At 35.1% G+C, this 12,378-nt stretch overlaps 1 protein-coding gene across 3 annotated transcripts in view; it reads left to right on the plus strand.

The window, feature by feature from the left end:
• Robo2 (roundabout guidance receptor 2) overlaps nt 1-12,378 on the plus strand; it is a 1,424,536-nt gene that overhangs the window by 21,585 nt on the left and 1,390,573 nt on the right. For all 3 annotated transcript variants that reach the window (XM_040750574.1, XM_040750576.1, XM_040750575.1), the window contains exon 2: nt 4,559-4,677. In XM_040750574.1, coding sequence (XP_040606508.1) covers nt 4,572-4,677 — 106 coding nt within the window. In that variant the 5' untranslated portion in view covers nt 4,559-4,571. The remainder of the gene's footprint in view (nt 1-4,558; nt 4,678-12,378) is intronic.

Consider the following 12,378-nt stretch of genomic DNA (forward strand, 5'->3'; position numbering starts at 1 on the left):
GTTTACACTGTGTCCCTATAACGTGTCCCAAAGAGGAACTGAAGACTCACTATCCGCGGTCACTTCCTGATCTCATTTGATTCTTTGAACTTTGGTTTTAAGGGGTTGTTCAGAGATGCTGCATAGGTCAGCTGAGCAGAAAGACCATTCACCTGGAAGCTCACCACATAGCCCTTCTGTCACTGGATACACACTTTGGTGAACAGGCCTTGTGCCAAGAGGAAGCTTTGCAAGGATCCATACAGAGAAAGGCTTCCAAAGAGCTGCTGTTGAAGCTGGGGCTGGAGGCTCTATGGAGCCGTCCTGTCTACATAACAATAAAGCAGTGACTTTGCATTATGTTTTTAAGAGAAATTATAGCATATCTTGGCTGGTTATGAAGTCTGCTAACTGAAAATGAAGAAAAAATTTGGCAGATGGTTTGGGACAGAAGAGGTGTAAGGTACTGGCACACAGAACCCAGAACCCAGAGCTGATTTGACATTGGGATGTGTCTAAGAGCAGGAAGCTTCCACTTGTTTTCAAGAATGTAGTTTTACAACTACTTAATTCAGGACTGTTCTACCTGCTGGCTGCTCCAGGTTTAAAGGCCCCTTCACCAGGTGGCATGGTTGTTTGCTACATCAGAGCAATGTGCCAGAGATGCTTTGAATATGGCCAATCATTTGGCCTCCTTGAAAAATCTTTTAAAACCAAAGTCCAAAGAATTAAACAAAATGAGATCAGGAAGTGCCCATTGCTTACCTATTAAGTTCTTGAGTTCCCATTATTAGCATTGATTTTTTGTAAATGGTACATTCGCATTAGAAGACCTCACATAATCTTACATTGAATAATAACTTAATACTGATACTTCACTTTAATATTGCCCTGAAGTTTGCAGTAGACCTATGACTTCATCCTGTAGAATCACTTGCTTAATCATCAAAGCATAACCAAGCTAACTCTTATTGTATGTGACAACATATACTTTACAGTTATTTGTCAAGGTCTACTTTCTTTTCAATGAAAAGATCAAGATGACCACTATTAAATCAAGGTACAACTGGAGTCATCACCAACGAAAGAACTGAATATCTCTGTCTGTGTGTTCCCTACCGCCCATCAGCTTTGTGGCAGGAGACTACAATGACTACAACAGTGTACGCATTAAGAGTGATTTCAGTCTTTAGAAAGTAATAGTCATGAATAAAAAATAGATATTCTTCACTTCATTTCTGTTTTCAAATTTGTAAAATAACCATTTACAAATGATCAGAGTAACTGATGGCCCATCTTTGTAATAAGTGATAAATGTTACTTTATTTTCTGGTTCATTTATAACACTTCTTTCTATATTTTTGTTTCTGTTTCATAACATAAACAATAAATTCACTGACTTTCCATTGCATGAGGACAGTTGTTAATGTCATTGTTACATGGAAAGTTAATGGGTTTCAAATATAGAGATGTCAGGGACAGCATATCAACAATGCATTACCATAACTTGGTATTTAGGAAATATTTGTTTTTCACATACATCAACTCAGAGAGGAAGGCTTCATTATTCTATTCATTATGAAAAGATGTTGAAAGCCATCTGTTCTTTAACAATTTTACTAAAATATATAGTGTGGCTCATATACATGGCAGTCTTTTCAGTACATATCTGTAAGGCCTTTCAAATGTTGCTATACATAATTATCAAATTTTACCTGTTAAAAGGACTTCTTGGTGTAAATTTTCAGAACTTAAGGAAATAATATATATACTAAATTTGCCTAAAATTTCATTGTGGAACTATTATATAAAGCAAATTTCTGAAGCCAACTTACTATGGACAATTAAAACATTGAGTACAAATTTTGAAATGTGTATGCTAAAATAGCTACATAGTGATGAAATGTGAACAGATACTCAAAATGCACACATAAACATGTATTTGCATGCCACTGTAATGTGACTATTTTATCAGGAATTAAAAGTTTCCTCCTTTAGGGAGGATAAATAAAATTCTACAGTTGGGTCTGAGGACACATACATATACCAAGCAGCTCATAATCTTCCAAGTTTCTCAAATCTCCACTGCAATTACAAGAATGACCAAACAATTCCAGAAGGAAATTTCCGGTGAACCTACCTACACATTATGGAGGGAGCTCCAAGAATGCATCTTTCATGGACATCACTGGGGTAGGCTTTCCAGATGGCAGCTGCCTTTCAGTCACTCACAGGTTTGAATATACCACCCAATAAACTCATTGACTGCACAACCTGCTCCAAGGCACAACTGTCTACTTGAATTGGTGTCCATGTCCCATCTGGAATGAAAAGGTATTTCATCTCCCCAGGAAAAAGCATGGAAAACAAAGAAAGAAAGAAAGAAAGAAAGAAAGAAAGAAAGAAAGAAAGAAAGAAAGAAAGAAGAAGGGAGGGATGGAGGGAGGGTGGAAGGGAGGAAGGAAGGAAGGAAGAAAGAACAAAGGAAAGACAACAACAACAAAAGCAAAAGTAACTAATGTTTATAATGAATGTCCCACTTTGCTTCTTGCCCCTTAAGCATATTACCAGGCATTTTATTTTCTTCTTGCTTTGTGAAATCATCCTTGCTAGTAAGTGTTTTGGGAGGGTATTCAAGAATTTCCCTGAAAAACCACAATTCACTTTGGAAACAACTGGTGCTTTTAAAAATTAATGTGAGACTCTAATTGCTTAGGCTTTAATTATTTGTAATTTGAAGATATCCATTTGGCATCAGGTAACTGTGGAATCATATCCTAGACAGACTTTTCCTTGTCTCGGCATCATTTTTAGAGGATTTTTGGAGTCCATTTGGACCATCTAGAATTAAGTCCCAGCTGAGTGAGCAGTTGAGCAAAGCACAGACTCTGATGTCACAAGTACTTAGATAACAAGATTTGGGGAATTGCATATTTCTCCAAGTCTCAGCCTTCTCAGTTGGAATAATCTAAAATTTAGTAAAATTAGTAAATTTTTAAGTTTGTGTTACTATTAAGACTAATTTTGTCTTCAGTATGTGGCTTTAACTCAGCAACTTAGAAATGTCATTACCAGGTTACCAGTCTGCTCATTTAAGATGAGGACACTCTGTGATGTGGCCTGAATATCTTCCTGTAGCTCTGGTACTAAGAGTCTTGAAGGAAAAAGAGAAGAGGAAAACTTCAGGGAAGTTGGGATTATATAGCAATTTGAATTAAGATTTTTCTGAAGAACCTGATTTCATTTTCCTTGTCTACATGCTTTATCAGTTAATCAAATATCAATTTATGATTTTTATCATTCATTCATTGCTATCAAAAATCATTTTGAAAATTAATTGAAGGAAGAATGATCAATTGTTTTGGCTTAGTTTCTGGGATTTCAGTTCACTGCTAAAGAACACTGCTCACTTTGTGGCAACTAAGAGGGATTAAAGGTGAGAAAGAGAAAAGAAGTTTCTAGGAACCAAATAAATAAATCTAAGGCATGTTTTCAGGGATCTCCTTTATCTAACAGCCCATTCACAAATTCATCAATACATATATCCATTGATGAAGTTAAGGCTCCTATGACCCATTCATCTCTCAATCATTTCACCATCTCATGACTAAGACTTCACCAGGATTGGAGGGATATTTTATGTCGAAAGCATTATAAGATTAGTCATGGATTTTAAATGCTTTGCGATAACATTTAATGTTGTGGCTTTCTTGGTTGTAAAATATTTGTCATGTTAATCATACTGTTTTGTGTTTAGCTTATGTTCAGTACCGGGGTTGAATATTTTTCATGTTTACATTATCTGCACGTCAGTACAAGTAACTCAAAATTTATTCATTTTAGTCATTATGCATTATTCAAATATATGAATATATAATATCTCTTTTGGTAGATGTTTCAATGTTTTCATTCATCAGCATGGAAAAAAGCATCCAAATGAACATTCAACTGTATTATTTCATATTAATTCAGGAGATGTACATAATTTAATATGTGGTCCCTATGTATCACACATTTGAATTAGAATTGAAGGATTTCCTGACATTCATAACTTTATTCTAAATTATAACTATGTGTATACATTTTGCTTTTGTGAATGACGAGTCTCCATTTTATTAAAACAAAACTTGAAAAAATGTGGGAGATACTTTTGATGAACTTATGTGATTTCCTGAATTCAGGTCTTATATATTTGTAGAGATGACATTGTGTTTTTAGTGTATCAATTTGCCTGAATAGCGCATTTGAAATAATGCTACTGGAGGGTTTTGTGCTTCATTGAACTCCAGCGGGTGTTTTTGTCCATTTTCAAGCATTCATAGGCTTAATTATGTATATTTTAAAATGATACAGGAACATTCAGAGGAATATTTAGAAAATGTGGTTTAAGATGATAGAATATTGTATTAATCACCACTATGAGACTCCCAAAGGAAGACATAATTTTCAAAAGTATGCCCTTGTGAGCAGCATAATTTGTAAATGCACAATGTGTATTAGGCATGGGATTTGAGTGCTAATATATTTCCTTAGGAATGTAATTCTCTGTCTTTTCATCCACCCCCAAATTGCTATGCAGAGTCTAAAATGCAATGGCTAGAAGACAAGGAAGTGTCACTGGAAGGATGTGGACATGGACTTCAGGACTGCTGATGTTGCTGATCCTTGGGAGTCAGCAGGGGGATGGGCAAGGTCAAGGTAGGAGCAAGCTTGTTCTATGTCTCTGAAAGCTGAGTGTAGTTTCCACTGATGAAAATGTATAGTGTGTGGTCTGACGGTTTAGACCAGTGGTTCTCAACCTGTGGGTCCTGACCCCTTTGTGGGTGTCACATAGTAAGTATCAGATATTTACATTATGATTCATAACAGTAACAAAATTACAGTGATGAAGAGAAATAAAATTGTTTTGTGGTTGGGGGTGGTCACTGCAACATGAGGAAGGGTGTTAAAGGGTTGCAGTATAAAGAAGATGGAGAGTCAGTTTTAGACAGTTTGTTATAATATTTTCCTAAGATTCATCAAAGAGACGAGTAGTGCTTCTGAACTGGCTAAATTGTATGGCAACTGGATGCGAGTTTTTGTATGAAATTTGAACCTACCTTTCTGAAAGGACTTGTATTTCGATGCTGTAGATAATGGCTACGTGTATGTGTGTATTGGTGCAGCAACAATGGCTGTGTGTGTTTTGATGCAGCAGATTATGGCTATGTGTACTTTTTGGGCATTTACAATAGCATAACATCCTTTACGTTTTCATATTTTTGAAGAGCTCTTTTGCATTTTCCTTTAGTGAATTACATGTTATATGATTTTAAATCTCCCATACCTTCAGATATAAATTGCTATTTGAATGTCTCTTACATCAAGTGTGTTTTGGGGCATATTAATGATTAAGCAGAGTTGCAAAGCTGTGCTATGTGGGAATTTGTTTCAGAAATTATAAAGTGACCATAGATTTTATACTGTGGTTTTCAATGTACTATGGAACAGCTAGTGTTTCTAACTGCATAATGTGATAAGGAATGTGTTAGTTTTCAGTAGTTTACTGTTTAAATGTAGATTGAAATTCAATATTTAATAGTATTGAAAGAATCCCTGAAAAGCCAGGTGTGGTGGACCACATCTTATTTCCTGAACTTGCAAAACAATATTAGGTTTGGTTTGAGTTTGAAACCAGTCTGTACTTCATAGTGAGTTTCATGACAGCTAAGGTTGCTTAGGATGACCCTGCCTCAAATCAAGAAACAAAAACACCTGGCTCTCTTGGAATGAGTCCCCTGGGAGGATAAAGCATTGTTTCTGCCTTTGTCAGGATTTGAGAGAAAATATCTGAACAGGGAGAGTATAGACAAGCTATACTATTTCTAATTAATTTACATGTGGTGGTGTTATATAATTTTGGTAGAATTGAGCTTCCTAAGTTTCTTAATTTCAAGTATGTTCAGTTAGTGTGTGCATTTAAATAAGCTTATTAATTTTGAAAAGGGTTCAAAACAGAACATTGTCTGCCATGTATAATTTTATTCAATGAATTTTTAAATGAAATATATAAAATTCAGAAATGCATGTTTTATTGTGTGATTAACTGCATAAATGTATACATACAGATCAATTTTTAAAATTAAATGAGGTGTTTGGTTTGAAAATCTGTCATGACACTATGAATTTAATTAGCATCTAGTTAAGTTACCATTTTCCTTGTGTTTAATGATAATAGGTGATACAGAAAACTAATGTTAATACAAGGCATATATATATATATGTTTGTGTGTGTGTGTGTGTGTGTGTGTATTTACTAAAGGCCTAAGAAGAATATGTAGTCAGCATCAAACATCACATTTCTTCTGTGTAACAGAATGGTATATTCTTCCATCAATGTATTTATCCACTAGAAAGTGTTCAAATAACCATTTTTCTGCAACAGTGAACCAATGAGTGGAGTAGTACCATGGGGTGGGTCTCAGAGTCCTTCTGGTCATGGTTGGGATTATCACTTGTTTTGGGTAGGGAGTATTTTGTAGGATATTTAAGACACTTGAGGAGAGAATAAGCACCTTCTCCTTTATGCAAGCTCCTTACTCTTTCCTGTGCATTGGCCATGCAGATCTTTCTTTTGATCCTCACTATTATTTATGAATAATGAGCCCTGAGATCAATTCGAAGCTTAGCTTTAGCGAAGCTACCAATAAAAATGCAAGTTAAGTGATTGTCTTTCTCTATAAAAGAATAAATTAAAATAGGCAATGATTTAAGGAGCAAAATGACAATAGAAAAGACAATGGAATGCTTTAATGTTATAGGTGAGGCTGCTTGGCTTCCTCTAGCAGCTACATTGAGTGTCACAGATTTCGGAGGCACCAGGAGCCAAGCATTTAGATCAATAAGTTCCATTAAATATTAAATATTGCTTTCTAACTTTTGGATATGTAATTAAGCAGAAACACAATGTACTGTATTTAAAAGTGAACTTTAAATTACTTAGTATCTTTTAAAATAAATGTACTCTAGCTCTAAATTTACAGTAAATCTCCAGAAGTTTCATTTTTGTCTATTAAATTTGTAAGCACAGAGCCATCACTTACAGCAATATTGGCTAGGGAAAAAGACTGAATTCTAAATGAGAATGTTGGCCTCAAAATCCCCTAACCACATCAGGGCTGAAATAAAATGGAAAGGAATGACAATGGATTGAAAATAGATCAGTGTTCAATGTTAATATTTTTCTATTGTCAAGGAAGATCCTTACAACGGAATCCTTTGACTTTTTTCTTTTTTTAATTATTTTTAGAAACACTCTTATTTACATATCTGTCCCCCCATTCTGTCACCCTCCCATCCTCCCATGCTTCCCCCCGAACCCTCCAACCCACCCACCACCCACTGCCCAAGGATAGTGAGACCTTCCACAGGGAATCATCAAAGTTCATCACATGATTTGGTGGAGGGCCCAGGCTCTCCTTCCTTTCTGTATCTGAGCTGTAATAGTATCCCTTCATTGGGAATGGACTACCAAAGACCATTTGTGACCTAGCAATAAACTCTGGATCCACTGTTAGAGGTTCCATAGATTGTCTTAGCATCCTAGCTGGTACCCACATTCAGAGGGCTTGGACTTTTATGTAGAATAGCATTCCCTAATTTTGGGCTATGACCATATGTGGGCTGCTTGTTGGGATTAGCATTGGAGCCTGTCCTGGAACTCACAGACCAAGTGGTCTGGAACTCACAGAGCTCTGCCTGCCTCTGTCTCCAGTGTGCTGGGATTAAAGGCATGTGCCACCACTGCCCAGCACCTGAAATAGCTCACTTAGCTTCATCCATTGGTCAAAGTAGCTGATTCCAAGTTAAGGAAACTTTGACATAGGCTGACAGTATTCTTGTATTTTATTTTAGATTGTAAGCTTAATGGCAGGAAATTATATCAATAATGTGCTTTTTGTGTAGCACCTTTGGTGATTAATAAATGTTCATCATTATTCAAAAAAATAAACTATTTGCTTCAGTAATGTGAAGTTAATCATTAAATTAAGAAAAAAAGGGAAACACGTGTGCCTTAAAAGAAAACACAGATTATGAGACAAACAAACCAACCAGTAAGATAAATATTCAGATTTATTTCATCTTTGAAGGAAGTGGGAGCTGCATAATTTCCAATCACTATTAGACTCTGGCTTTTGGATAGTTTTCATCGCACAGCACTGGCATGCCCTACGCGCAAGATGGTATTAACAGGGCAACAAGCAAAACCAGGAAGCACCTGGGAGAAGAACAGAGATGAAGAAGTACAGAGCCCAGCCTATTGTAGAAGAGAGAGAACAGGGAGGAGGGAGCAGCAGGGAGCAGAGAGCAGGTTTGCTCAGAGGCGGAAACTTGCCTACAGCCTCAGCAATCACACTCATATGCTCAAGGAATAATATATATGTATATTATTTAATTATACATACATATATATATATATATATTGCAAAGGCAGTGGAGACAAGCCTTTTGGAGTAGGGTGGGTGTTTTCTGAAAGTACCTACCCAGAATTTTAGTTTCAAAAGCAAAGCAAGTTAACTATTAATATGTTCAAATATGTTCAAATACGTTTACCGTAATAACTTTGTGTGGTGATTTTATTTTCTGGTATCCAATGAAGGCATGTTATTTTTCTAGGTTATGAGAAGAATAGAAACAGCAAAATTTTATACCAGAATATGGGATTTCCAGTTTTCAAACAAGTCTTGTCAAAACTGATACTGCATTTAAATATAGTGATAAATTTAACAAGTTATAAATATACAGGGACTTGTAAACAGTTTGGTTTCCATGATGACTGTGCTTTAATTCCTAATGCAATCCTCATGCTAGATGTGAGAAGGTTTAAAAATTTGAAAAAAACAGGTAATGTTTATGCATGTAACAAACCTAAATATTGAGGATAATTTTATGTAATTTATCTTCTGATTTCATGACCAGATTTCAGGTCAGACATTGAAAAAACAAAGCAAAACGTGGTAATATCTGGCAGCCATAAACCTCACTGCAGTGTTCTCCATAGTGTTTCAGTGAAGGAACAGAATTTTGGAAAATGTGATACTTGGCCATCCTGCTTAGCACCTTCATTAATTAGATTGTAATGGTATCTTTATAATTACAGTAAGTCTATCTCTTGAGTTGTATTGTTACCTGTTCAGTTTTTCTCTAGAGGCACCAAGAAGAAAATGTTTAAGCTATAAGAAGGATGGATAGATAAAAATCCCCTCTTCCTGTTCCTCCTGGTCTCTTTCTGCCCTCTCTTACTCTCTTTTAACCTTCTTAATCTTTACCTACTATGGACTATAGCTTTGTTTGCTGTTTCCTTTCTCATTAAAGCAATTCAAGTGACTGTGTAAGTCTGTCAATAACTAAATATTATATCAAGTCATAAATAAATGATTTATAGATGCAGACTTTCACCTAGAAAACTTTAAGGCTGTTATTACTGAGATGAAATATTATGTCACCACTAAAGTTTAAGAATAATCTCTTCAAAGACCTCAATGCCATCTAAGGTTTGTTTCTTGAGGTTGTTTGGGAAAGTATATTATTCTTAAAATTGGGTATCATTTCCAGAGAGGTGAACTCAGATACCTGACAGAAAATATTGAATGATGATTATTTGTATATCTCAAGGGACATGACCTTTATTTAAATGCTATCTAACTAAGTAGTGGTGAACTTGAACTATGCTATATAATAGAAGCCTTAATCTTTCTGACATGCCTTATACAATGTAAAGAATCTTACATTGTGTAGATAAGAACACAGACATATATAGGATAATTTAATCACATTAGTTTCTGTCTATGAAAAATTATGCTGTGTATTTGTCTTAGTTTGAGATTCAAAGTCATTATTACTAATAAATGCACATATCTAATATTTAAAACAGCCATTCTTACAGATTACATGCACAATTCCATTTTCAGAGCCTAGGAAATGCATGTGATAAACAAAAGAAGTAGCAATTAAAAATGCAAGTGGGTTTATTTAAAGACAATGAAGCTTTCAAAGAATGTGTCTTGAAAATTTAGATTCTTTGAAAATGGAGCTGGGTGGATTCATTATGTATTTCATGGTCTGTTCAGAATCCCAGAGGTCTGTTTGTAAAAGCAGCTTAACTCCTTCCATGCTATACTGCACATTCCAGGATGAGTAGCCTATGGTGCCTCCCAATTAAGACACAATTTATAGTGAAAAACTCATTTTCCTTAGTTTTTTCCACATATTATGTTGAGTACTTTTATATGAAATAATTACATAATATTTCACTCCTGGGTTACATCACTTCAGACATTAACATGGAAACAAAAATCATACTAAGACAAACTTTCCATGTGAGAAAAATTGAAGTTTCTGACATTTGTTCCCAATGTTTGGATGAATCTTATCTATAGCATTATTTTAAATTACTATTTCTTTACCTGCTGGCCTATCTATTTACTTACCATTTCTTTATCATCCAAATATAGTTTCATAAGCTATTTCATATTAAATTTTTAGGAGAATCATTCTAACTTCTTTGTAAGTGACTTTTGGCTCTTAGAATACTGTTGCTTCAAACTTGAAGAATGCAAGGGCACTTCATTTATAAAGTTTATTTTGGATATTTTGGTTGCATAACTTTTTTTTTTCTTTTTTGGGGCATGGGATTTGAGGTGGAGAACAATTAAGTATGGTGAACACCAGAATTGGTGTCATATGTTAGCTTGCCTCTCTTTCTCCAGCCAAATAAACAGAAAGAAAAATAAATTGTGTATTAACTAAAGATATCATACGTAAAGATACAAACATAAATCCTGAGGCATAGATAAAATATTTCAAGTGATGTTTGATTTAGACTATGGTGCTATTGGCATTTGTAAAAAGTTGCCTGTTCTTTTCTTAATAAATATTTTATCAAATACTTTATAATTCCACTCAATATATTTGCTCGTATTGAAATTCAGCTGCTCTCCCTAAGTTCTCCCAGATCCACTCTTCTTTGCTATCACCCCAAATCCATGTCCTCTTTTTTATTTACTTAACAACACATCAACTGCTCCAATTTCTGCTTCTTAATGCTAGTGTTACTTTCAGCCTTGCCAACAATTCTGTAAAGGAATATACCTACATCAGCAGAAAGACAAGTCCCAGAATCACCTTTTTGTCACTTATTGAATTTCCTACATTGCTCATGAATTACATATGAATTTAAGTGTTGCCAATTGATGTTTCAAGGGACTTGAAAACACATCTGGCACCTTTCCGCTAAGAAGTCTGTATGCATGATCACAATGCTGATGTAAGGGTGTTCCTATCCGTCAGCAACTGCTCTTCCATGTACTACCCTATATTCTCTAAATATTTATCTTAAAATTTCAGAAGTAACTACCACATAAGACACAATATCATATGTTCATCAATTGTAGCTCTATCTAACCATAAATTAGCTTGAATTCCTATAGTTAATTATCTGTAGGACTTAATAATTGACACATACCCTGGTTTTTACTTTTACTATACATTGCTTCTTAAAATATCTCCCACATAGCAAACTTCTATTTGGTTTCATATTTGGTGTTGTTTTTCTCTTTGTTTTGAGCCAAGGTTTCACTGTAGATCTGCTGGTCTGGGACCTAAGATGTAATCTAGATTGGCCTTAAATTCATGTAACTCACCTTACCTAAGTAATTTTTTATCATATTCAGCAGATTATCTCCTTTTCTGTTTTTCAAAACAAAAACACTATATAAAATCCACCAAGTATGTGTTCAGAGAGCATGTGTAGGTGAAGAAACAGTTTAATACCTGGGAAAGATGGTGGACATAAGACATCTTGAAAACAGCTGTTTACTATTGTTAACAGCCTCCAGCAAATAAGCATTCAATTCTCCTAAAAGCAGTGAAGATCAGTGATGCTTGATATAACACTGAGTTCTCCATAGACTCGTCATCAGAGTCTGAGAGAATCAGTTGTGGATGGTGCACAGAAATACACAAAGTTTCTCCTTCTAAGAAGCTACTTCCTCTGTCCTTCAGTTCAGATGCCTCTTACTATGTGTTAACTCCTGGGTTCTTCGGTCTTATTTGTGTAGTATTATGTGGTTGACATACTTCTCCAAAATACCAGTATTTCCCAGTGTACACTGTAGTGTACACTTCTGAGATTGATTTTTCCTTTTTAATTAAAATTGTTTAGCTTATTTACTAATGTGCTTAATAAATATTTATGAAATATTTGCCTTAAGCTAAGAGTTACTCTTAGTGAAGGAATCTGACCAATAGCTTTGTGTCAGATAGTTGGTATTGTCACGAGACTAGGGTAGCAGAGACACACATATGTATAGCAATGGTATAGTGGAAATAACACGGCAGTAGGAACAGGAAATTTTGAGA

The sequence above is a fragment of the Mesocricetus auratus genome, unplaced genomic scaffold, assembly GCF_017639785.1.
Source record: "Mesocricetus auratus isolate SY011 unplaced genomic scaffold, BCM_Maur_2.0 Super-Scaffold_100008, whole genome shotgun sequence".
In the NCBI taxonomy this organism is placed as follows: domain Eukaryota; kingdom Metazoa; phylum Chordata; class Mammalia; order Rodentia; family Cricetidae; genus Mesocricetus; species Mesocricetus auratus.